This window comes from Parus major, chromosome 11 (genome assembly GCF_001522545.3).
Source record: "Parus major isolate Abel chromosome 11, Parus_major1.1, whole genome shotgun sequence".
In the NCBI taxonomy this organism is placed as follows: Eukaryota; Metazoa; Chordata; class Aves; order Passeriformes; family Paridae; genus Parus; species Parus major.
Window position 1 is genome coordinate 6317575 of NC_031780.1, and position 25684 is coordinate 6343258.

Here is a 25684-nt window from a genome sequence, read left to right on the forward strand (position 1 = left end):
TGTTGTTATTGCTGCATCAAAAACAGGTCCCACAAAAGCAGCTGGATGCACGGACCCCAGATTCGGGAGGGTTTTGCTGATACTCCCTGTTTGGGACCCTATCAGGGCTGCGAATTGGGTCAGCATCCACGAGCTGTCGGCTCATCGGAGCGGCCGCGTGTGCCGGAGGATGGGCTGGCAGAGTCCTTCCCTCCCGGCCTCCGAGGGACGCTAAGCGGGCTCTTGTGCAATCCCAAAGGAGCGTGTGTTTGCGTGGGGGAGAGGGATGAGCTGCCGGAGGCGATATAAGGCACACAGAGGGAGGCACGGAGCAGCCCCGGGTGTGCCGACCCACCCGTGAGGGGAAGGAGCCGGGGCAGCGGTGGATGGAGGAGCGGACAGCGGCCTGGCCATGGTAAGCGGGAGGAGAATGAAGTGGTGGGATCTCTCAGGATTGCTGCGGTGGGCGAGGAGCAGACGGGGAATGAACTCTTCTTGTCCAGCAGCCTGGCGGTCACAGCTGCTCCGGGACAGTGGAGGGGGTGTGGGTGAGCTGAGTGATGGAGCTTTAAGCACTGGCTTTGCCCTGCTCTCAGAGCACTGACAGAACATTTCCCAGCCACCAGTCCTGGCCAACTCGCATCTGCAGCTCTGATAAGGACTATCTGGTGTCCAGGACTAATCCAGCACTGTGCCAGTAATTTCCCTAAAGAAATGCATTATCTGAACCAACAGAAGAGATTGACTCAATCTGTGTCTTTTTGGCATTGATTTTAGTCATGTTCAAGGCTTTGGGTTTGTTTTATTATCCCATTCTCTCCTTGTTATGGATATGATTTACTGGAACAGTGAGGATCCTTTTGCAAAGATCCTAGCTCTTCATAAGAACTGTAGTAGGAAGAGGGTAACTCTTTTCCTCTTTGGGGAGCCCAGACTGATGCCTCAGCTGTGCAGTTTTACTCAAATGGCCACTGAAATGTGGCTTTATCACTGTCAGCACATCCCTGTGGGTCCCAGGGCTGGTTTCTCCCACCTCCTTTCTGGAATAACTACCTAAATTCAGGATAGTGTTTGACCCTGATGAGAGGAGGCTGATCTGGCCCTTTGGGGTGGGAAATTACTTTGGGCCATAGAACCTAAGAAAAACAGTACAGAAATTATTGCACCCCTACTTGAGGACTCAGCCTTTCTGAATGACTGCAAACGTCTCCAGTGAGCATGATAACAAATCTGAGTTATTCAGAGCCTGCTTGTTTTTCCAGGAAAGGATTGTGAGATGTTTGCTGCTGCTCTCTGTGCTCTGCCTGGCTGGCTGTGAAGGCAACAAGAGTGAGTCTCCCCGTGCTCTGTCCCTGCTGGGTCATGGATGGGTAGGATGGAAAGGAAAGGTCAAACCTTCACCTGGATCCATGTTCAAGTTCCTCATTCAGGGTGCTGCTGAAAGCAGCTAAGCAGGAGCAATGGAATAGGGCTCAGTAAGGCAGGAACTGGGGTCCAGGAGCCATCAAAATAGGCAGGAACTGCAGCAGGCTGTCCACCTCAGCCAGAAAGGGTGTGTAACCCATGGAAACAAGCAAAGGTGCTGCAATGTGCCACCGTGCTCATTGGTGACAGTGACAGACCCCATAGCTCAGATTGCAGCCAGGTTGAGGAGGTCTCACAGCCTCCCAGCAAGCTGAGGCAGTAGATTCATCCTCAGATGTGTCTGCTCTGGCTCTAGGCAAAGATCTCAGCCTTTGAGGGCTATGCAGAGCTTCCTGCAGTGGGGTGAGTTCTCAAAACTCTCATCAGGGAGATATTGCTGCATTTCATCTTTCTTGCCTTTCCTTTGCCTCAGGTGAGCTGGCAAGCACCCATGGCCTGAGGCCAGAGGTTGCCCTCCGTGTCAAGAGGAACCCAGATGCCTGCCTGCCAAACCCGTGCCAGCACCACGGGCAGTGCCAGGTGACTGTGGACAGACCAGTTTGCATCTGCAAGCCAGGCTTCACAGGGGAATTCTGCCAAGGTAGGGCTGAGAATGCTGGTGAGCCCTCCCCAGCCTGTCCATGGGCACCAGAGGGAAGGGTGATGGGCACAGTGCACTGGTGTTACCATTGCTCTCCACTCCTGGAGCACATCCCACACCTGGTTCAGGTGCATTCCACACCACTACAGCCATATCCTGACTACATGCTGGTACAAGACAAAGCCACAGGCCATTTTCTTCTCCCCCAAAAGCCTTAATTCCTTGGCTGTGCCATGGTGTAGCAGGGCATACTGCAGGGCACAGTTTCAGAACAAGCACGTGCACCCTTGGCACAGACACAGTGAAGCCCCTTCCACACACTGGCCAAAAACGTTGTCTTCTTCCTCTGAAGGAGAGGGTCCCTGTCCCTCTGGTGCCCTAGACAGACTGTGGGGGCTGTGTGGACAGCCCTCCAAAGGGACCAGACTGTCTTTTGCCAGAGTTTCTGAAGAGCCCTACAGCAGCCTGCACCAAGGCTGGGCCGAGAGACTGCTGAGCTCAGTGGGACTGTGCCACCCTCCAGCTGGCCTAGGGCTCCCTTATTGCTATTGCAGATGGCTTTTTCCCCCAGATATGGTACTGAAGTTGGCTTGTGAGGAAGAGCACATGAAGATGATGGTGAGGAAGGAGGTGTTTGAGCTCTTGAAAATCCCCCTGGAGCTTGTCCACTTGAAGAACCAGGCATGCAAGGTCTCAGAGAAGGAAGAAGAGGGTGAGCTGTTTTTTGCAGCCACTCTCACAGGTGAAAACCACACTGCCTGTGGATCAGTAATCCAGGTGAGGATCCATAGATCTGAAGCCAGGAGAGGAGCAGACATGGTGGGGTGGGACAGCAAAAGGCAACCCCAGAGACTTCTGCTTTTATATCTGGGTGCTGAAAAGTTCTCATTCCCCTTGAAAGTCTTCCCTGAGGATGTCAGAAAGCTTTTCTGCCTCCACAAAATCCCTGCTGGCAGCACATTTTGTCTTATTTAGGAGATCTTGGAAGTCTCACTGTGTGCTGTTAACAGCCCTCAGGTTTCTGGAGACATCCTCTGAACTCTGCAGCCCTGTCTCCTTGGTCCCTGACTTGCTTCATGGAGTAGGAAGGGTGCAGATGAAGTGGTGCTCCAGCTCTGTATTGCACAGAAGAGCCCTGTGCTCACTATATGCCTGTGCCAGCAGCCCCCAGACACAAGCTGAAACCCCAGCAGATATCCAGGCATGGAGCAACTATAGCTGAGTTGCACCTTCTGAACTTGCAGCTCTGTGTATGGCTTCAGTCATGGTCTGGAGACTTGATTTCTGTGTCATTCCAGCAAAACAGTTCCCATGTCTCGTACTCCAACATCATCAAGTCAGAGCGGGAGGCCCACAGGGCCACGATCTCCCGGAGTTTTCAGCTGGAGGTGCACTTTTCCTGCATCTACGCCTACGAGCAGGTTGTGAGACTGCCCTTCACTCTCACTGCTGTTGACAAGTGAGTGTCCCATTTCACCTTGCTGCTGACATGGTGTCTTTGAGCTTGGAGAAAAGTAGATTCAGTGAGACAATTTGCAAAGGCCCTGGGGAACCTCCTTGTTCTGTTTGTGAGCCCTCGTCCTGTCCTCTCCTCTCAGGCTGGTACAGTTTGTGGTCAGAGAAGGACACTTCAATGTCAGCATGAGACTGTACAAGTCCCCCTCCTACCTCGAGCCTTATCCCCTGCCAAGTGTGGCTGTCCCCCTCATGGACACACTCTATGTCCTGCTGAAATTAGAAGGGCAGCACCAGCTCAAGTACTTCCTGCTGAGTGTTTTGGAATGCTGGGCCACACCAAGCACGGATCCACACCAGGACATGCAGCACAAGCTCATTGAGCAGGGGTGAGCAGAGTGTCCCCAGCACCTCCAGCCTCCTTGCACCACAGTGTGTCAAGGACTGAGACAGAAATAGGCCTGCAGCCTGTCCCTGTGGGATGTGGTGTCCCAGGCTGGGGTGCTCCACCTTGTTTGCCACCGCCTGATCCAGCCCTCATGTCCCAGGTGTCCCCATGACGAGACGGTGACCTATCTGAATGCCATTGGAGAGAGCACTACTGCCAAGTTCAGCTTCCAGATGTTTCAGTTTGTTGGTTACCCTGAGGTGTTCCTGCACTGCCGTGTCCAGCTCTGTCTTCCTGACAGCCCAGAGCGCTGTGCCAAGGTGAGCTCCCTTGGTGGTGTGCACCCTGCCCTGGGTGGGTGTGGGACCTCCCTTCACTCTCTCTGCCTGGAGAAGAGGCTCTGCTCTGGTTCTGGGTGCCTCACAAAATAAACACCTCCAGAATCAGGAGCTCAGCCCAGCGCCCTGAACCAAAGGTATGAGGGCCTGAACCCACCAGAGACCTTTCCCTCTTCCCTGGGAAAGGAAGGGAGATCTACAGGATGGCCCCTACAGGATGGCCCCTACAGGACAGCCCCAGTGCAGGGTGCAGGATGCCCTCCCATCACCCTTCCTTTGGCTTTGTTGACAGCAATGCCCCGGGCACTGGAGGAACAGGCGAGCACTGGCAGATGACTACAATAGGATTGTCTCCTATGGGCCCATCCTCCTGCTGGCTGCTCCTTCCTCGGGAGCAGAGACCCACCATTCCAGCACGGACCAGCAGGACCCAGTGGGTATGTATGTCCTCCTGAGCACCAGGAGATCCAGGCAGGATCCTCAGGAGCAGGGCTGAGGGCAAGCCCACCTACAGCACGGCTCAGAGGAGGCATGCATGCTGAGCTGTGGGCAGCAGGGGTGGGTGGAGGCCATTTGAGGTGCCCAAGTCCTGTTTGTGCCCTCAGCATCCCAAAGTGCCCCCAGCTCCTGCCCGTCACAGGAGATGACCTCCCTGAATCTATCCCCAGTCAGGAGATGCCTCACGAGCGCTCAGAGCTGGCACAGGGGACACAGATACAAAATCAATCTCTCTCCTCTTTGGCAGGACCCAGCCCATGGCTCTCCAGGGCCCTCGTTCCGCTGTGTGTGCTCGCTGTGCTCGCTGTGGCTGCTGCGGCTGTCAGCGTGGGGCGCCGAATGGTTTAGGAAACAGCTGTTTCCCAATAAATGTGACAGCAGCAGAGAGGCATTGCTGTGTCTTTATGGGTGTTTAGGGGAAGGGGATAATGGTTGGATGCAAGCAATGCTTGAAGGATGAGGTGCAGCACAGTGTTTCTGCTCCCTGTAGCATCTCTTGGACCTTCTCCCCTCTGGGCCCATGGTCTCTAAACCCAGAGTATGTACCCAGGGATGGGAGAGTCCTTCCTCCTGCTTCCCCTCTTCCCCACAGAGTCATCCTGGTGTGTGGGGAGAGGGAAGTACCCCACTCTAGATACCTGCCCTACCAAAGCTGGTATTTGCCTGGTTCTGTGCCACACAAATGCAGTGTTAGCAGAGAAAGGGCTGCTTTGTGCATGCACACATGTGTGTGTGCACCCATCCATAGTCATTTCTCTCCCCATTCATGACATTTCTATTTTCATTCATGACAAATTGCCAGCAAGACTTTTCCCATTGATACATACCTAATATAAAGCAAATAACAAACAATATTGTAGGTATTAAAGACTAAATTCATAGTGCTCAAACAGCTGGCAGGGATTTAATACCAAAACACAGATCAGGAGAGGACAGCAGTTGCCCTGCAAGGCAGCTGTATGTGCATTTTGGCTAGAGAACAATGTCCATGAGGGAATTGCTGCTGACCCCAGAGGCTGTTTTGCAGGACGAACATGCAGCAGATCTCTGCCAGAGAGCAATGAGATGTTTTGCAAAGAAGCTCATGGGTTTCCTCTTCTTTTTGCTGATTTCCAGACACAAAACCTCCCACATCTGGGCTGGAGCAAGTCAATCCTCTCCCTCCAGTGGCAGGAAATTCACTGCCAGGCTGGCTCAGCACCAAAAGCCAGCTCTAGCAAAGAGGGGGTTGGCTCCATCATGGTGAAGGCAGGTGTTTTGTGGGCTTCCTCCTTGTCCCCTGGGGAATGAGATCAGGGGCACCTCAAGACCATGGAACTGCAGCCTGGAGGGGCTTTGCAGAAGCATCATCTCTGGAGCTCCTTGCCCAGGACAGCCCACCAGGAATGAAAGGGACAAAGCAAAGAGCTCTGCTGAGGTGGATCATGCCCACTGAAAGGTAAACTGAGGCATGGTTAACTGATGTCTCCCTCTGTGAGGAAGCTGCATCTGCCAGGATCAAAGATTGCTCTCAATGGATGCAGGAGGAGGCAGGAAGAGAGGCCCAGCCAGGAGCTAGTCCTGGGAGGCTGTGGTGGTTTTGTCATGTCTGATGATGTTGGAGAGGGAACCAGTGGCCTGCTTTGTCTTGGGGTAGTAGAGGACAAGCAACCAGATGAATATGAATATTCCTGCAGGGAAAGGAAGACAAACAGCAGCAGTAGGACACAGTAGGAAACATCTTGCCAGGATGCTAATGACACTTTCCTTCTGCTTCCAGAGGATTCCCTCAGCTCACTCCTGCCCCTCCCCTTCCTTCACATGAACCATTTGGCTGGGACATGCACGGAGTGGATAATGTCCCTAGTCCTCTGCTAAGGAATGGCTTTATTGGAGGAAAACCAGCACAGGTCAAGTGGGTGTAATTGGGAGCCATGAGCAGCTCCATGCAGGTGGTTGGGACCTGCTGCTTGATGTGCCCTGACAAAAGGAAGGGCATGACAGTGCTGGGAAGACACTGGTGCCTTGGGATCCCTGGTCAACACACAGCCAGGCTGGTTCCTGCCGCCTCCATCTTCCCCACCCAAGCCCAGGGAACCCAGCTCTGAGTGAGTGCTGACCTTGGAGAGAGTTGAGGATGGTGAAGAGGTAGAGCACAGGTGTGGAGGAGATGCCGTAGGTGAGGAATGCCAGGGCCCAAGTGGCTCCCAGCAGGCAGAAGAGCCCTGCTGCCACCAGAGCCACCTTCCAGGGCTTATGGTATCCCTGCACTGCCCCTGTGCCCTGCAAGCTGCAGCTCTTCTGGGTCACCACCCCGAAGACAGCCATGTTGAAGAGGAAGATGAGGCCAAAGTAGCCACAGTTGGTGATGTAGTGGACCAGAAGATGTTTGGAAGTGATCCAGCACCTGAAAAGAGACAATTGTGGTGCCTCCAGCAGCCCTGCAAGCCTGAGCAGCACCCATGGGAGCCATCTCCCGGGGGGATTTTCCAAGGCTGGGGTGAAGCAGGGGGACAGGGGTGCATATCTGCACCAGTTGCTCAGCTGGGAGGGAGCCTGGACAAGTTCCAGGTGGACCTTGGACATCCCTCCATGACCTGGAGGGCTGCAGGCCCTGAGGAGACTCAGCATGAGAGGTAGGGGTGGCTGATGTGTTGCAATCACAATTAAGGAAGCAGAAGCATGGTGCAAAGCCAAACCAGATGGGTGCAATCCCTGACCACTGCACTTCTGGCAGGACTGAGCTACCCCTCCCTGTGCCAAAGGGCCACCTGAGCCCTGTGGACAGTGGCACACGCACAGGTGGGCTATGACCTGCTGGTCCGTGGTCTGGATGCTGTATTCTCCATAGGTGCCAATAACTCCTGCCACTCCCACCACGAGAACAGGGAGGCCTGGAAGAAGCGAGACACAATCACAGAATTGTTTACGTTGGAAAAGACCTCTAATGTCATCAAGTCCAGCCACTAACTCAGCACTGCCACATTCACCACTAAACCATGTCCCCATGTGCCACATCCACACATCTCTGAACACTTCCAGGGATGGTATCTCCACCACTGCCCAGGGCACCCTGTTCCAGTATCTAACCACCCTTTGAGTGAAGAAATTTTCCCCAATATCCAATCCAAACCTTCCACTGCCCCTCTCACCCCCGCTCTCGTCCAGGCTGGTGGTGCTCACCCCAGCCAAGCAGGCTCAGCTTTGCCAGGTACCGGGGGATGTAGGTGCCGAGGACCTTGACAAAGAGCAGGTAGAGCTGACAGCCCTCCAGCGCCGTCCAGGTGAAGCAGCAGAGCAGGCAGTAGTGGGTGACCCCCCCCAGGACCCTGCAGGTCCTTGGGTGGGTCCTGCCTGAGAGCCCAGTGTTGAGCAGGAAGGCCAGGTTGAGGAGGAACAGGCTGCCCACGAGGTTCACGTGCAGCCCCAGGTTGATGCGGACGGTCTCCTCAAACCTGAACCTGTACCTGAGTGTCCCCACAGGGACCAGGAAGGGCAGGGGTCACAGGTGAGCAGGGCTGTGCTGTGCCACAGCAGGTCTGTGCAGAGGCACTGCCATTTCCTCATCTCTGCCAGTCTGACAAGCCCCAAGGAGCTGCTGGCACACCCCACCTTATGAAGATGCAGAAGGCCATGGTGAAGATGGAGAAAGCCATGGCTACAGCACAGCCAGCGGTGGCAACAGCCATCAAAGCTTTTGCTGTGGAGCCATCCAGAGCTGGGTTCTGCCACACATGCAGAAGCTGGGTTAGACAGGCCCTGGACCAGCCTAGAAAACCTGACTGCAGCTATCAGAGCCATGGGGCTGATAACCCCAGAGGGCTGCTGCAGAGACCCCATACCAGCCCCCAGAAGATCTTCAGGAGAAGCAAGGCAGTGGTGGCTCAGAGGAGATGCTCTGAGGTGGGGTGAGGTGTGGGTGAAGTAGACCACCATGAGCACCCTCCTGGGAGTCTCCACCAGGATATGGGATCTCAAGCCTTGCTGTGCCAGAGCCTGCACAAGGCTGGGGCCCTCTCCAGCCTGTCCTGCTCTGCTGACCTTCTGCTGCCCTCCTGAGCTGGGGCTGGGCTTGGTTTTGGGACCTTGGCTTGCCTGAGAACAGCTATAATTGTCCCTGTGGAGCTACTCATGACACCCAAGGGGCCACAAAAGCAGGCAGGCAGCACTGCCAGGGCACAAGCAGGAGCTGGGGGTGTGGAGGGAGATGCCATGGCTTGGGAAGTCTCTGGGGACTGTCACTACCCAGCAGAAAGGCAGGCTAGTGGAGGACAGGGATCCAAAAAGGGAGACATCAAATGATGGGAATTTGAAGGGGGAAGGGGGATCATCACCAGGAGGAGGGTGAAGAAGGTGAGATGGTCACAGGAGCAGACTGTCCTCTTGTCCCCGGGCTGCGTGACACATCCACTGCTGCCCCAGCCCCCTGCCCGCCCTGCAACAGGCACGGGGGAAGGGCTGTGAGTGCTGGTACAGCCCCTGTGCCCAGCCCCACACCTGCCCCGACCAGGCTGTACCTTTGCTGGCATCCCAGAAGACGCACTGTGGGGTGACACCCTGCGGTGGGGGACAGCAGCATCAGCCAGTGCCACGGGGAGGGACACAGGAGGGGAGACAGAGGGCAGGCAGGGCTGACTTACTTGGGGCAGCTCCCCGTGGGCAAAAGTGAGCTGCACAGGGTCCTGCAGCCCCGAGATGCTGCTCTCCCCCACTGTGATGCCCACCACGGTGTTGTCCAAGACCTGAGCTGTCTGGTTGACTTCCTGTGGAGGGGAAACGCTGCGAGAGCTGAGCTGGAGGGTACCGAGTGCTGGTGGCAGCATGAGGGATGCTGGCAGTGCCAGCCTGTACCTTGAACATGCCAAGCTGCTGGATATTGAGAACTGTCACCACCACACGCACTGTTTGGCTACTCAGGGACCGGAATATCTCCCTGGGGAGGTGGATTTTACCTGTCTTCCCTTTCTCTGTGGTGTTCAGCCTGCTGGGGCCCTGCAGCAGAGAAGAGTGAGAGGTTGTTGCTGCCAGGTCACATTTCTGTTCAGAACTCACCAGTCCTGCTCCAGGCACAAATTCAGCCCTGCCCAGGTGGGTTTGCTCAGCAACATCAGCAGGAGCCCTGAGGGCAGAAGGGAAGAACCTCATCCCCAGCACCCAGCATCTATGGGGGCAGAGCTGGGAGTGGGACCTAGCAGATTCTCTACCTTCCATCACCCACACATGGTCCCCTGGGACATCCAGAGGGGAGGAGGAAGAGCACAGCAGGGCACACCAAGCCCTGGGGCAGGAGCTGAAGGATGCTTGGAAGGTGTGGGGCCTTCCAAGCAAGGGAGAGGGAGGGGCACATCTCACCGCTGTGGGGGAGAAGGTGATGAGGACATCACGGGTGACAGCCCTGCTGACATTCAGGAGCAGCGTCTTGAGCCCCGCCAGCCCCGACTGCAGCAGCCTGTGGGACAAGGGGGATGTGGGACAGACGGACATGGGGACTGAGCCCACAAACTCTGTCATGGCCACCCCTGCCGCTACCTGAACCAGCGCTCCCTCAGGCAGGCACAGGCGCGGCTCTCAGAGCGCCACAGCTCCGGGCAGTGCTGGGACAAGCGGAGGATGCGGATGCTGGTGCCTGGCTTCTGCGGCTCCTCCATCGTCTTGCAGCACTCACGGTGCTCATCACCCCGATCCAGGTCTGAGGAGGGTGGGAGCAGATGACCACTGCGCACCACAGCACTGGGTGAGCACTGGGAGCAATGGGAGGAGACCACTCACTGGAACAGCTGTCCTTTCCTCTGGCAACATCTGGAAGAGGAGTACATGGAGAAAGGGGGGAAACACAAAAATCTAGGGTCAGCCCTCCGTCTATCCAGAGGGAAAGGGGGAGGGAAGGCAGGAGAGTCTGGCAGCTGCCAGGTTTTAAAGGAACAGTCCTGTGGTTATGTGGGTTTCAAAAACACCTGGACAGCGACCAGAGCTGGTGAGGGCAAAGCCACTGTCCAGCCTGCCAGAGGGGCTCACAAAGGAGAGACACCCTGCACTGCTGACCCCAGCTTTTAAAAGAGCCCCCAGCAACAAAGCCCCCAACTCTGCTCACCTCTGCACATCCCAGTGGGGATTCTCCCCTCTGGCCTGTCCACATTCCAGGATGAAATCCCCACATGGTCTTTTGGTGAGCGCCTTCCCATGGCAAAACCTTCCCACAAAGCCCATGCACCCCCTGTGCTAAGGATGCCCGTCCCCCTTCACCTGCCACTCACCAGGCAGCAGCAGGAGCAGCAGGACAGTGCCCACGAACAAGTTCATGCCGCTTTGTGGGGTCTCCATCCCACCACACTCTGCTCCCCTTGTCCCGGCAGCTCTGCTCCTCCCCAGGCTCCCCCGGGGCTTGTGGCCACTTTTGAGGCAAGAGCAGTTCCTCATTTCCCTTCTGGGAACCCCTCACGCCTTCCTGTGGGCTGGCAAGTGACCTCCTGTCCCAGCTCACAGCAACAGCAGCAACCACCGGAGCCGTGGTGTCTCCCCCGTGGCTCCGTCCCGTGACCAACTCAGGGCTCTTTGCTTTCCCTTTCTTCCCACAGTCCTGCCAAGGGGTTGATGGTCCTAACCAGCCCAGCTGGAGCATCCACATCTTCAACTGGGCATCACCACAAGCCGCCAGCGTGAAACATCCCCTTCCTGGCGAGGTGCCCCTGCCCCAGTGGGTGCTGGAAGCTGGGTGGAGGGGGATGATCCTCAGCCAGCTGAAAGGGGAATGGTGAGATGGGAAATGTGGTGCTGTGTTTGCAAGAGAGGCACAGCCAGGACAGCTAGATTCTGCCTGGCCCCACAGCCACTGAGGGGATGATTCCCATCCTTTGATGTCTCCCTCTTTGGATCCCTGTCCTCCACTAGCCTGCCTTTCTGCTGGGTAGTGACAGTCCCCAGAGACTTCCCAAGCCATGGCATCTCCCTCCGCACCCCCAGCCCCAATGGCACCAGGCAGCCAGTGCTCTGCCAGGAGCACCATTATTGGTCCCAGCTCAGCAGGATCCTATAGGGTGAAAGGCTGGGCCCTGCCCCAGAAATGGGATAACCCAGATGAGAGATGGATCCCATTGGAGAGCCCACCAACACACCGAGCAGAGACCCCAGAGAGCCACACTCCGAGAGGAACAACTTTAATGGGCACAAGTCTGGTGTGTAGGCATGCTCACTGAACTCCTACATCACCCAAAAATAGACATTCAACAAAATAACAAAAATAGATTATTTCAGCTGCCTGAGGGTGTGGCGGGGGCAGAATCATTCTGTCTTCCCTGGGGAAGGACCCTCATGGTAACCACCAACAAGGGCTGAAAACTGGGCCTTTCCCACCCATCATCCCTGGCCTCAGGATGTGGGAAGGGACATCCAAAGGCACTGGGGATCCTGTCCCTGCCCCTTCCACTTTTTACAGCCCCCACTGCCCAAGTAAGCATCCCTCCCTCCCTCCCTCCTGCCCCAAGGGTGCCAAGCCAGTCAGGATGGAGTGGGTAGGAAAATTGGGGAGGGGGCCAGCAGAGGTGGGGGTGGCCAGCCTCTCTGTGGGTCCCTGGGCTCCTCGTGGCGCTACGGGGCAAGTGCAGTAGCAAAGCAGATGGTGTGGTCCTTGTGGCCGTCCTTGGCGTGGCAGCTCTGGCACGGCACAGCCACCACAGGGCTCAGCTGCTGCTGGGCTGCAACTTGGCACTGTCAGAGCTGCTCTGAGAGTCAGGAGCCTTCCTCGCCTGCAGCACCATGGTCCAGTACCAGAGGAAGATAAGGAAACCTGGCAGAGGGGAGAAGAAGCGTGGGTGGAGGCACAAACAGCAGTTGAGAGCGAGACACCCAGCCTGCCAGAGCTCTTCTTGCACACCATCACCACCCCACCAACACCCCGTGAAAATACTGGTGCCCTTTAGAGGAGCCCAGAATTACAGGCTCACCTTGGAGGGAGTTGATGATGGTGAAGATGTAGAGGGAGACAAGGCAGAACACACCAGAGGTGAAGGAGAAGAAGATCAGTGCCCAGGGGATGCCCAGCAGGATGCTCAGCCCGAAGAGGGCCAGGATATGCTTGAGCTTGTGACCTTTTTTGTTCTGCCGGACGATCTCCCGTACCATGGCCCCCAGCATGACCGAGTTAAAGAGGAACACCAGGCTGAAGAAACCCAGGTTCACGATGTTATGGATCAGGGGGTTTGTGATCCAGCATCTGGAGGGAGGAGAAAGAGCAGAGGGTTTCACTGTGTCCTCCCACAGGGTCACGAGGAGGGGCTGGGAGAAGCACAGAAGTGTGGTGCCAGCCCAGCACCCAGGGAGGGGGGATCCCCCTGCCACAAAACCCCAGAAAAGCTGCAGGCCATGGTGAAGGCTTAGCCAGCTGACTTTACCTACGACCAGAGAGCAGGTAACCCACCTCCCATGACTTACATGGTGGCGTTGGTGGATCTGCCATCAACGGATTCATAGATGGGAATGGAGAAGGGGCCGTAGTTCGTCCAGCTAGCCAGGAAGATTATCATCACACAGGAGAAGGGGACTCCTGGGTGGAAAGAGCAGAGTGAAGTGGCTGCCCTACTCCCTGGCCTTGGGACCTTCTGGGAGGACTTGTTTCTCCTTTCTTCCCGCATAGAGCACAAGCTCCCACAGGGAAACAAACTCCCACAAGCTCCCACCTCCCTCCCACAGGGAAACCAAGGATGGAACACACAACAAGGGCACCTGGCATAAGCCCCAGCCTGGGAGGGATCTGTGCTGTGCTGACCCCAGCTGGGGACCTCCCTGGGATGTGGAGCTTTAGGCCATAAAAGACCATAAGATCTTCCAGTCATGACATCCAGCCCAGAGCACAGCAGAGAAGCATGGGCGCTTCCTGCATCCAGCCCACCTCTCTGGGTTGTCCTGAATGTTTCTTTCAGAAAAAAAGGATCCTATTACTATTTAAAGATCCCACGTGGTGGCTGTCACAGGTCTCCATTGCTGGGTGATCCCCCAGGATGACCCACCCTTGCTTTGGCACCAGTTGCTGTTCTCAGCCTTCAAGTCTCCTTCTCCACCAAGGCTCTTGACAAACAGCTGCTCCCCCACAGCTACATCTCCATCCCCATCCAGGCATCGTATCCAGTGGGAAAATCCTCCCCGAGTGCCCCTCCACCCCGTGGTGCCCTCAGGGTGTCTCTGCCTCCCCCATGCTCACCCCAGCCAACCAGGAAGAGCTTGAGGAGGAAGTGGTCATGGTAGGCGTTGAAGACTTCAATCACAAGCCGGTAGAGGTTGTAGCCCTCAATGCCCATCCAGGTGAGGCAGCTCAGGAGTGAAAAGTGCAGAAAAAAACCCCCGACTCTGCAGACAACCTCGCTGCTGCTGGCAGCCAAGTGCTCGGAGATGAGGAAGGTGACATCCAGGAGGAAGATGGCAAACAGCAGGTTCATGTGGATGTGCATGCTCGTGATCTGGTCTCGCTGTTTGCTTCTGGAGAATCAAAGGGAGCAGAACTCACCACCCTGCCGGGCCAGCACCAGTGGTGCCCACAGCACCCCACAGCCCTGCAGGGGGCAACTTGCCCCAGCAGAAGAGCAAGGACTCTTCTTTGGTAGTGCCAGGGACTGAGAGACCAAGCCCAGAGGTGGGACCACTCATCCCATGTGCAAATCCATCCCCCTGCAGCTGACCCTGCATTGAAGATGCTCAGAGGGCTGAAGCACTTTTCTTATGGAGACAGGCTGAGTGACCTGGGGTTGTGCAGCCTGGAGAAGGCCCCAGGGAGACCTTAAAGCACCTTTTGCCCACCCAGGTGTTCATGGCCAGGGGCAGGACACAGACAGGGAGTGTGGGGTGAACCACCAGACTGTACCTGAAGTAGAGGAAGAAAATGGTGCAAATGGATGCCAAAGCTGAGATCAGGCAGCCAGCGTAGGTTATGATACTCAGGTAATTCCTGTGCACAGAGGTGATGTCTGGAGAGGATACCTGAGGAAGAGGAGGAATGAGAGCTGGTGAGGAAGAGCACCACTGGGAATTCTGTGAGGGATCTGAGGGAAGGTGCTACCCACCATGAGCACAGCAAAGTAGGTGAGGTGGTTGCACCTGCATTCTGTCTGGCTGCTCCCTGTCACAGTTGTACACCCATAGCTGTCCCAGCTCCCAGAACTGGCTGTGCAAGAGAAAGGGAAAGAGTCTGGTGAGCAGCAGGAACATGGGCTGAAGGATCTTCAGGGCAAGGTGTTCATGGAAAGAGGGGGAACAAGAGTGGGCAGTCCCACCTTGTCCCAGGCCAAGCACCCATACTCAAACAGCCCCCTCAGCACAAGAACCCATTCCTAGGGAAAGGGAAAGCTCTTAGGTTAGCTATGGAGGGGAAAAAACTGGCATCAGCCCTGTGGGAATGGCTTATGGAGACAGAGGGAGGTGCAGAGCAACCTTCACCCTGCTGGAGGGGCTGTGGTACCTCAGAAAAAGGGCCTTGCCTTGCACCCAAGGGCAGGGGCACTCACCAGAGGTGTCCTCCTGCCAGAAGACGCACAGTGGGGTTACGTTCCTCTGCAATGACAAAAACACAGGCCCTGGTCAGGATGCAGCTGTAGGTTTGTTGCCTACCCAGCACTTCTGATAGGGGACAACACAGGGCAGGAGACAAGATGGGCTCAGGAGGCAAACTATGACTTGGATAAACCAGACTTCCCCTATGATGGGAGTGAGCTCCAGGCAGAGGCCACTCTGTTAACAACTGATGGAGCAGATACCTCCTTCCAGATCCTCTTTTCCAAACAAAGGGTTTAGCTTTGATCAGGCACCTGACAGAGCCATGAAAGAGACAATGGCCTGATAACACAGGGTGTACCCCATCCCTGCTGACTGCTGGATGTGACACATCTGCTCTGAGGCATCTCCTGGAGAGGGGAAGGCAATGCCATCACCAGTGCACACAGTGAAGCCATGATTGTGATACAGCCCCAGAAGACACAGCAGACCCTGCACAGGCAGGCCATGGGCATGGACCTGCTGGATTGTGACTGCACCCTAAGCTGGCAGGGCCTGAGCCCTCCATTCCTGGTGGGATCAGGTTCTGTGAGGCTGTTTCCCCACCTACCGGCAGCTGGTCATGGAAGAAAGTGAGGACCACTGGGTCAGAGAGGTTGGCCACCACTGTGTCCACCAGGGAGATGCTGACTACCTTGTCACCCAGGACGTGGCTGCTGTTTTCATCCTGTTGGAGAAGAGAAGGCAGTGGCAGTGTGGGAAGGGAGAGCCGCCATGTGTGGAGCAGAGGAGCGTGCCCAAGAAGGTCCCATGACTTTACCTGTGGAGCTTTAAGCTCATATTTGAAGCATCTTCTCCCAGAGAGCACCAGCACCCTGGTCTGGTGGCATCCCTGCATCCCAATACCAGGGGACACCCCACCATGCTGTTCACATGGGCATTACCTGGAACATGGTCTGCCTGTTGATGTCCATGAGCAGCACCCTGTGCTCCAACACCTCCTCCCTCTCCTTCACCATCATGAACAGGCTGCTTGGCAGGTCCACGGTAAATCCCTGGACCTCTCCACTCTCCTGCAAAGAAAGACTCATCAGGGAAGAGGTTGAGGGAGAGCATGATGGGACAAGAGCACCAGGGCAGACTGTCCAGAACCCACCTCTCTCTGGGAAACAAAGGTCAGGTGCTGAGGAGCCCGACTGGGCTGGACCCTCAGGACAGTCGCGTGCACAGTGGCCTCCCCAAAGGTCTGGTTCTGCCCTTTAAGCTCCACCTTGGCCAGCATCTCCTCCAGCTCCCCAAGTTTGCTGCAGGGGAAGGGGCATGGTGAGCTGGATGCAGTGGGCATGTGTTGGCAGCAGAGGAATGGGGCGAGCTGGGAACTCACCGCCGGAGCCTCTGCTGCTCCGTGGCTCCCACAGCGGGCGCCAGGGGCTGGGCAATGAGGTTGTCTAAGTCAGCGAGCTGCTCCTCCACATCCTGCTTCCAGACAGGCGTGCTCTCTGGAGAGGCTGGTGGAAAGGAAATGCCGTGAAATGCATGGGCAGGATTTGCTTTCTCGTGCCCCAAACTAGCTGGCAGAGCCCTGGTGGGAGCAGAAAGCAGAGGGCTTCAAGGTGACCCCAAGCCAGGCAGGCTGAGAGTGACCCCAACCCACAGGGCTTTCCTGCCACCCAGAGCTCAGCTCCCACTGAGGCCATGGGAACCTCACAGTGGAGAATGAACCCTGAGAAACCACTGCAAAGAACTCAGTTTTCCAGGATTATAGGCAGCATTTTGAAAATCTCCACTGTTATGGATGCTGGGTACCAGGACTGTCTTTGGGCTGCTTCAAGAAAAGCTATCAATCACCCTTCAGCTATCCTCGTATCACCAGGCTAAACCATGCACTGGGAAACAACCAGTGCTCTGACGATGCCTAGGGAACAGGCTGGGGATAAAACAATCCTTTAATTTCCTTCAAATAACATTAAATTGCATTTACCAGGGAAGCGGTATACATCTTGAGCAGCCAGGGAGGTGTTCTTCCCACCCTTCATGAAATAGGACACATTGAAGATGTAGGTTCTGTTTCCTTCAGTCTCCTGACTCTCCTGTCCCTGGGGGACGCTGCTGGATGGGTCCCCACCCAGGAGGATGCTCTGCTTCCCGTACACCAGCTGCAGGGTCCTGTTGGACTCAAACCAGTAGACGCAGAAGCGGTACCTGCCCAAGGTGGGGGGCAGGCTGTACTTGTAGTAAAAGTTGCTCCTGTTTGGCAAAAAGGGCCTTTTTATTATCAGTGCCTGGGCCGTGTTCTCGATGAACATGTTGTTTGGGCTGTGCTTGTAGATGACAGAGCTCTCCTGGGTCTGGTTTCGGTCACCACAGAAGCGGAAATCCTCTTCCCTGCGGCCATTGGCTCCTACCCCTGCGTTGTACGAGCACAGAGACAGCGGGTCAGCTGGAGGGACAGCCAGCCCCAGCAAACACTGCAGCCCTGCAGCAGCTGTCACACGTGGCATGCCAGCCTCTCCACCCCAGTTATCCCAACCCTGCCCTACAGGCTGTGTGACACCAGCCACGTCCCCAGTGTCACAGCCACACTGCAAGGATCTGCCAGGGCCCCTCGGGCAACAGCCCCTCCTGTCCTTCAAGGGCACCCTCTCCCATGTGCCACCACCCACACCAGCAGACACTGAAAGAGGACCTCTCCATTCCCAGAAGGGATGGATGGAGACCATCTCCTTTCCCCGGAAAGGACACATTCTGCCCAAGAGACGCACCAGAAGCACATCATCCTACGAGATGTTTTACTTCTGTGGAAGCCTTGGTTGCACACATCTCATGGTGCCCCCCAGCAATGTTTTGGGGCTGCCAGTTACTCCCAGCAGCCCAAACCCAGCTCACCATCCGAAGGCAGGACAGTCTACCTTGGAGAGGGGAGAGAAGGAGTAGGAAGAGGACCTTCATCCTGGGCAGCTCTCTACTTTGTCTTGGCCTTCAAGGAGACGGCAGAGCCTGAAAGGGTACAAAGGGAAGGGGCCACATGAGTATTTGAGTATCCCCCATGCCATGAGGGCAGGGACGTAGAGCAAAGGCCGTGCAGGTGGGACACCAGCCAGTGTCACAGCCAGCTCCCTGCTGCCTCTGCCTCCAGGAAGAGCCAGGACCACCGGGCATCCAAGCTGGCTGTGGACTGCAAGCACGGCAGAGGCTGGAAGCCCCAGAGCTCTTAGCATGGAGAGGCTGCCCCACCACTCCAGCACAGGCTCCAACCACCAAAGAATTTACACAGGAGGGGTCCCCTCTTCTGCTCTCTGCTCCACATATCAGTTAATGCCCAGACTTGTTATCATAAACTATAGGAACAAAACCACGGTTTCCTCATTCACCAGCCATAAATTATTTTCTTGGATGCCTTCAGCTCCTGCAGACTAGCTGAGGAGCTGGGCACATTGCAAACCACTCCATCATTTCAGCCTGCAGAAACAGGCTCTCCCAGGCACATCCTGGCAACGCCAGCACAGCAACCACAGCTGCCCAAATCTGCTGCTCACAACCAGCTGGGCCACATCCTGCACAGCCCCTTTGCCCATCCCTTCATCTGGGACTCTGCACCATCACCCTTTTCTTTGTCTTTGCATGAGGACAGGGCTTCTGTGACCTGCACTGAGCACCCCCAAGTGCTGCCACACCTCTACGCTCACCCAGCCACAGCCTTCACACACACAGCCCTTCTTGTTGTGCTTTCTGCCTGCCCCAGGCCACAAACTGCATCTCCAGCTCTGCTGGAATGCACCGAGTGTCACCTCCTCCTCACCCCGCTGTCACTTCAACCATGGGACACACCCTGCTGAGATCTGGCAACCAGCAGAAGCCCCCCCAGCATGGGACAGCGTTGGTGGGGGCTGCTGGAGCAGCTGGCCCAGCCCAACACCTGTCAATGCCCAAAGTGAAGCCAGCACCGTTTGCCAGTGCTGCACCCCACTCCTGCACTGCTCTCGAACACCCTCTCAAAACCCACAGGAGGTCGAGTCCTCTTGTTTGCTGTGAGTAGGTGCTGGGGCATCAACCAGCACCACCTAAAAAAGGCTTATGAGCTCTCCCAGATGCTCAAGGGTCATCAGATGCTTAAAAACTCATTAGCAGATTTCTCCCACCAGCACAGGCTTTGTCTGGAAGTTTCTCTAGCCAGCCCAGATCCTGCACAGGTGTACAGCCCACTCCCCATCCTTCCCTGTCTGTTTCTTGCAGCAACTCATCGTCAGAAGATGGGGGCTTGGGGGTGTTAATTAACCTGCTGCCATGGCTGTAGCTAAGTGACACTAATGAGGTCTGCCAGCATGGTAGGGCACAGGCGTGATATGGCAGGAGTAAACACATTTGGGGAAGGCTGGCATCCCAGTGCCTTGCCACACACTTAGGAATAACGCATTTATATCCAAAAACCATGGACCTGGGGTGGCAAAACGCTGTTGGTGATGGGAAACACCTGGATCACTCAAAAGGAATGGAGCTCCACATGAATGCCAGCCATGTTCAGGCAGCACATAGCTGGCACACCAATAAAGCATCGCCTCTGGATGGGGAATGCTGAATCCTAATGAGAATTCAGCCCACCCCATTATGCTGGCATCCTTAAGTTTTTATTGGGATGCTTGGAAGAGAGGATCAGCCCCTTTCAGCCGTTACTCAACTGGGACCAGAAATCCCTGTGGGAAAGAGGGTGGGGGAGCTGGTATTTCCCCTCCGAGCCCTGTATGGTCCCGCTCGCCCTGACTCCGATTGCCGTTTCCTGAGCCGAACAATAGCGAGAGAAAATCCCCTGAAAATGGTTTAGCAGTGAGAAACCTCGGCCTCCATCCACGCTGGCAATAAGCATAGCAAAGGTAGCCGGATGTGCTGAGTTCTCGTCAGGGCTGAATCCTGCCTCGTCATCTTCCCGTACGCGGATGGCAGCGGGGAAAAATTCCTGGCTTGGCCTCAAAATCAACCAGATTATGTTCAAAGAGGTGGCAGACCCTCTGCCAGGGCTGCACAGCTTGGAGCAGGCTCCCTTACCAGCAGAGAGGGAGGCTTATTCCCAGGCACCACTTTTTATCCTCCTGTCACCATTAACATACTAGTCTTGGAAAGAAAAGCCAAAGCATTGTACTGAGGTCTCTAAACCTTAGGTGAATGTGGGGGAAAAAAAGACTAAAAACCCCAACAAACAAAAAGCCCTGTGTTTACTACCACCTTACTGCTTTCTGGGTGACTTGGCAGCAGGTATTTAAGATTTTGGAAGTGGCACGTGGCTTTTGGATATGACGTTTTTCCCAAGGAGAAGGGAAGATGCTCCGATGACTCAAACAAACACCGGAAACAGGGAGATTCAGGGGCTTTTATCTGTTTTCCTTCCAGGTCCGTTAGGAAAGTGACGCCGTGTTCCTCGAGATGTTAATGAGTCTGAAGCTCGTCACCGCCGTGGGTTACTCAGGCAGAGACTCAGCGACACAATGAGGAAACTGTGGCATGGAGAGGCAAGCCAGGACGGGCTCCAGAGATGCAAAACAGCTTTGCACAACCAGCTCCTCATCGTCGGGACAATGTGCCCTGGGTCTGGAGCTGTCCAAGGATGTGAGGACCCCACTGGGGTCCCCCTGCAAAGGGATGCCCCAGTGTCAATATCTGAGTGCTTCACAAAGTGCCCTTGTCCTTGGCCAGTGGTGTGTGTCCGCAGGGGCCAGCCAGGCGTTATTCATGGCATTGGCATGTGATTCCCGGCACCGGTGGGCGGCCGGGGCTGACCGGGCGCGTTTGCTGATGCCCAGGGAGCCGAGGGGCAGCTGCACTGTGCCAGCAGCCCGGCGGTGCCAAGCTGCACCACGGGGTGCTTCAGCTTTTGCCGGCCCACGGCACTGCACGGAACACCCAGCGCCTTCGAGATGAGCCTTGCCAACAGGATGAAACCAGATCTGCCAGTGATTCCCGGGGGAGCGGCACGGCTCCCTGCCAGATCTGTTCTTTGCCAGCCACTGGCAGCCGGCCCTTCCCACAAAGGCGTGGGGAGAACCAAGGGGAGGCTGGCACAGGCCCGTGCCTGGGGCTCCTGAGACCCAGCATTTACTCAGAGCTAGGTCTTGACATTCAAAACTTTTTTTAAAATTTCCATTTCCTAAAAAACACCACAAACAGAAACATCACAGTGAACTAGCCCAGCACTTCCTCCGGTGCCAGGGCAACACGACACCTGGCTCGGTGGCATGCGAAGAATTGTGGCTTCAGCAGCAGCCACACACACTCTGCAAAGGACCAGGTACACCTGCACTGGACTGAAGCTGATGTGACACAGTAACAAAGTAGTGCAAGGACATCTCTGCCCACAGTGGGTACAAACAGTGGTCCCTGCCATGCACTCCCACCACGCAGTTTTCTTTGAGAGCAACCCCATTTCTCCTCCCGCACATCCCCCTTCCAAACCACTCCCTTGGGTTTCAAATTACTTCTAAAACACCCTGTCCACTCACAGGTCTAATCCCCCTTCACATGAGCAAGGTCCTCATCGCCTGCCTGTGCTGCAGGCGCCAGGGACGGGAGGTGCAGAGCAGTGCAAAGTAGCTCAGGACCACCCCAAATCAGGCTCCCGGCTATTTGGCACAGAAAGCGAGGTGCTGGAGCCTAGTGAAGGCAAAGTCTGCAGCCTTCCATGAGCCAGGTAAGAGACTGTGGGCCGCCCCGGATTCCTGCCGAGCCCCAGCTGTCGGGTGAGCTGGTGGGAAAGGAGTTGGTGAGTCCAAGCTCTCCTGAAAAGCAGGCGCCGGCTGGCTGTGCCCAGCTGGTCCCGTGCAGACATTGGCACGCTGGGAGCGACCCAGCCTGCCGTCTGTAAAACACAGCTCTGAGCCTGCACCCACGGGTGCCACCGTAAGGTGCAGGGATGGCCAATCCCAGGGATCCCCGCTCAGGCAACACACAGTTGCTTGCAAACCTGTTACTCTGCGAATAGCAGCCCCCAGGCCGCAGGATTAAGAGCTGGACTGCAACCAAGTATGCAGCATTTTCAGTCCTTGGCTTAATTCATATTGGAGCTTCGAGCCCAGCAAGGGACACGGCAAAGCCCACTGTGGCTGCGGTCCCAGGCTTAAAGGATTTGTCCCCACCCCCATCTCTGAAACACTCCTGGCTCCCCGCTGGTGGAGTTTGAACGGGGTGGGGGGTGTTGGGGGTGTTACTGCAGCCCTCAGACCATGAAATGAGATTTGGCTGCCTTCCCTCCACAACAGCCATTCGGACTTGCTGCCAGGAGGTTATTCCAGGAGACTTCATTTCAATTCTCCAGCTGGTCTCTCTGAGTTTTGCTGGTCTCTCTGGAGGGGCAGCACGGACAGTGGGTAGGGACCACCCCAAGCATCTTACATCCCAAATCCCGCAGTGACATGCCAGGACCGGCAGCAGCAAACTGGGATGTTGCAGAAGGAATCCCCACAAAAGGCATTTTAGGGAAGGGAGATCACCCTGTCGAGACATGCCGGCGATCCCACGGGATGCTGCACCCTCCGCCGGGAGGGAGGAGAGGAAGGAATGGGGTGTGCTGGTGGTTCCCATAAAGCGGGAAGCAATGGCCACACACGGCCGGAGCTTCGTGGAGCTCAGCTCTGCCGCTGAGCAGAACAGCCGGTCCCGGGCAGCTCAGGGGGCTTTGTGGCTCCAGGGCTCAGGAATCCAGCCTGGCTCCTGGGCAGGCGAGCGCAAGTCCCGTGGAACAGAGATGAAGGTTGGTTTCACAGAGAACTGGCACCGTGGCCACGAACAGAGTCCCCGGGCCCTGCACACCCACCGCTGAGCCCCCGCACCCAGCGGAGCGGGTGCCGCTCAGACCCCCATTGAGACCCCTCCGCTCCATCCATCCAAGCTGCTCCCTGCCCGAGCAAGCCGGGACGCTGCCGGTGCCACCGTCCTCGCAGAGCCCCAGTGCCCCCAGCCCCGCTGGGCTGCTCCAGCCCCGGCTGACGCCCACCCTATTCACTCCCTCCTTCCCGGAGCGCCGCAGCATCCCCTCGGCTCCCGGTGCTGGGCAAACGCCCCTTACCGCGGGCTCTGAGACCCTCACGGCGGACACCGCGCTCCCTCCCCCGATCCTCCGTCGTCCCCGGCTCACCCGCTCCCCATTGCTCCCATACCTGCACTCGGGGCGGGCTCCGCCCGGCACCGCCCGGCACCGCCCGGCACCGCCCGGCACCGCCCGGCACGGCCCGGCTGGACTGGCCCGGCTCGGCACGGTTGGGCTCAGCACCACTCCGCCCGTCGCAGCCCGGCTCGCTGAGCGCGGTGCCCCGGGAGCAGCGCCCCGCCCCGGGCGGTGACTCAGCGGGGCGGTACCGGGACTGTTGGCCCGCACCGACCCCTCCGAGACCCCCGCGATCTCTTCGGGAGCCGCGGACTCACCCTCGTCGGTTCACGGCACCTGCCCGGTTCGGTTCAGTTCGGCACGGCTCAGCACCTCGCAGCCCGGCTCGGCTCAGAGCGGGATCCGGGACCAGCGGCCCCACCCCGTCCCCCCAGCGAGACCCTCCGAAATCGCTGCGGAGGCTGCGGGGCCACTGCCCTCGGTCACCGCACCTGCCCGGTTCGGCTCGGCCCGGCGCAGCCTGCGGACACCGGGCTGGGAGCACCGGGCTGGGAACACTGGGCTGGGAACACCGTCCCCCCTCCCGGCCGGCACCGTCCCCGATGGGCCGGGGGACCTCGGCTGGGGACAGCCGGGCGTGCCGTGTCCCGTCGCCCTTCAGCTGCGGGCTGGCGGGCGTCCAGCGGCGGGCCGGGGCCGGAGGAGCCGGAGCCAGGAGGCTGCACGCCTGACTGCCAACGGGATTAAAAAATAACAATTAATGGGAAAGCAGCCGGGACGGAGTGTCCCCGTGACCCCTGTCCCGCTCCCCGCAGGGTGCGAGGGAGGAAAGGAGCCGGGCAAGGAGCCCAGATCCCAGGAGAGGGATACACAGCGCTCCCCTGGAGCAGGTGGGCTGGCATGTGGGGTGTAGAGCCTGGATGCGACCACAGGGCCCTCACCACCCACCCCGAGGCTGGAAGCGTCGAGGCAGCGCTGTTGAAGCGGGTAAAGCTGCTGCCAGGCAGCGCCTGCATCCAGCCCTTTGTGTGTGCCCCTGGAAACAGCCGGGCTGGAGAAAGGAGAGACGCGGGGAGCGGAGGGAGCAGGGCGGGGGGGAGAGCTCCGGGAAGTGCCCTGGGTAAATAGTTGCTCTTGCAGATATTTTCAATGGCTTGAATAAGACTTTTCTTTCTGCAGGGGGAAGGGTGGAAACAACTTCCCGCTTCAGTAGGGAAGGTGATGGACCTTGATCCGCAAGGATTGTGCCACCACAGGTGCCATGGCTGCTTTGGGATTCCCGGAGCAGAGGACATCCCACACGTTTGCATCACCCCACTGCTTGGTTTAATTTCCAGCTCCAAGCCCCCAGTTTCCCTGGCTGCCACGGGACAAGGCTCCCGTGGGAAGCAGCTCACATGGCCGGACCGTGGCTAAAGCGGCCGGACCGTGGCTAACAGAGCCGCCTTTGAAGTCCGGCCGTCCCCAGGCCCCGGGGAGCTGGGCCGGCTCTGAAACGCACGCTCACAGCAGCCAGAGCCGCGGGAGCATCGCGGCGATCCAAGCCTCCCACTGCGGGTCATCCCGACCGGCTCCTTCGGGAAGCGCCATAAATCCACCTCCCGGGAATAATGCTGCTAAACCTGGGATTAGGCTCCCCTGGAAAGGGGAATTAGGTGCAGACCCCTCGGACCAGCGAGGAAAGGACTTGCTGCTGTTGGTGGAACAAAGAGTCTTTTGTCCGCATTTGACGTTATCAGGAGTTATTTTTAGGTCAACGCCTGCACTTGCTGGTGTTGTCAGGATTATCTGTAAATCGACAGACCTTCAAAGACACTGCCTGAGCGCGAAGAGGGAGGAAATCCTTGTGTTGTCTCTTGCAAGGGACATTTGCCCTTGGGCTCGGCCTGATAAGGGTTTATTGCTCGAAGTGGGGAATTCCTATGAAAGCCCTACAACTTCTTAAGAGTCCTAAGAGCTCCTAAATCCATTAAAGCTCCTAAATATGCTTAAAGTTCCTGAAAGTACAAAAATATCCTGAAAGCCCTGAAAGCTCCTAAAGCCCTAAAATGTCCCGAAAACCCAACAACATCCTAAATGCGCTAAAACCCCCTAAAGCCCTAAAAGTTCCTGAATATCCTTGAAGTTCCTAAAAGCCCTAAAAACTGCTAAAAGCCCTAAGAGTTTCTAAACCCTTTCGAAGTTCCTAAAAGCCCCAAAACCCCCCCAATTTCCCGAAAGCCCTAAAAGCTCCAAAAGAAACTTAATACTTCCAAAATCCTTTAAAAGCCTTAAATCTTCCTAAAAAGCTCCTCAAGGCTCTGGTGCTGGCGGCGGGCAGGAGGGAACCGGCAGATCAGGGCGGCATGTTGGGATGGGATGGGCAGACTCCGGCAGGAGAGGGCACGTCGCACCAGGCTGCTGCCAAACAAGCGAGACAAGTGTGGGCAGGGGAGCCTGGGCGCCGTCTGCAGCTGAGGACTGAGCCAGCCCCACTG

The 25684-nt window shown here is 56.8% G+C and overlaps 3 protein-coding genes and 1 long non-coding RNA gene across 14 annotated transcripts; 2 read left to right on the forward strand and 2 right to left on the reverse strand.

The window, feature by feature from the left end:
* The first annotated feature begins 792 nt into the window (after positions 1-792).
* On the forward strand, positions 793-5524 carry LOC107209693 (pancreatic secretory granule membrane major glycoprotein GP2-like). The gene is made up of 8 exons (XM_033517192.1): positions 793-1308; positions 1817-1984; positions 2556-2761; positions 3283-3443; positions 3583-3828; positions 3988-4147; positions 4458-4602; positions 4911-5524. Exons 1-8 carry the CDS (start codon positions 1173-1175, stop codon positions 5009-5011), a joined length of 1323 nt encoding a protein of 440 aa, XP_033373083.1. The 5' UTR covers positions 793-1172; the 3' UTR covers positions 5012-5524.
* An 18-nt stretch (positions 5525-5542) lies between these two features.
* Positions 5543-11694, reverse strand: ADGRG3 (adhesion G protein-coupled receptor G3). 8 transcript variants are annotated; one of them, XM_015639607.2, is made up of 13 exons: positions 10897-11059; positions 10412-10441; positions 10172-10331; positions 9995-10091; positions 9494-9634; positions 9283-9405; positions 9160-9199; positions 8977-9077; positions 8255-8367; positions 7826-8109; positions 7443-7536; positions 6763-7049; positions 5543-6333 (listed from the first exon to the last, which is right to left on the reverse strand). In XM_015639607.2, the coding sequence occupies exons 1-13, from the start codon at positions 11057-11059 to the stop codon at positions 6218-6220; spliced, it is 1749 nt and encodes a 582-aa protein (XP_015495093.1). In that variant the 3' UTR covers positions 5543-6217. The 8 variants fall into 8 exon arrangements, with proteins under 8 accessions (XP_015495093.1, XP_015495087.1, XP_015495088.1 ...); XM_015639601.2 differs by having other exon boundaries at positions 6763-7536; positions 10897-11694; XM_015639602.2 differs by having other exon boundaries at positions 9494-10091; positions 10897-11694.
* Positions 11695-11780: 86 nt separating this feature from the next.
* On the reverse strand, positions 11781-23852 carry ADGRG1 (adhesion G protein-coupled receptor G1). Of its 4 annotated transcripts, none has more exons than XM_015639633.3 (14): positions 23525-23852; positions 18028-18115; positions 17100-17525; positions 16503-16626; positions 16275-16422; positions 16063-16191; positions 15729-15845; positions 15133-15178; positions 14692-14792; positions 14493-14608; positions 13836-14110; positions 13070-13181; positions 12583-12851; positions 11781-12425 (listed from the first exon to the last, which is right to left on the reverse strand). In XM_015639633.3, the coding sequence occupies exons 2-14, from the start codon at positions 18065-18067 to the stop codon at positions 12319-12321; spliced, it is 2010 nt and encodes a 669-aa protein (XP_015495119.1). In that variant the 5' UTR covers positions 18068-18115; positions 23525-23852; the 3' UTR covers positions 11781-12318. The 4 variants fall into 4 exon arrangements, with proteins under 4 accessions (XP_015495119.1, XP_018863527.1, XP_015495117.1 ...); XM_015639631.3 differs by lacking the exon at positions 23525-23852 and adding an exon at positions 23260-23367 and having other exon boundaries at positions 12319-12425; XM_015639632.1 differs by lacking the exon at positions 23525-23852 and adding an exon at positions 23169-23187 and having other exon boundaries at positions 12319-12425.
* On the forward strand, positions 20448-25200 carry LOC117244992. The gene is made up of 2 exons (XR_004499055.1): positions 20448-21794; positions 24387-25200. It is a non-coding gene; the product is annotated as an uncharacterized LOC117244992 (long non-coding RNA).
* Positions 25201-25684: the final 484 nt, after the last annotated feature.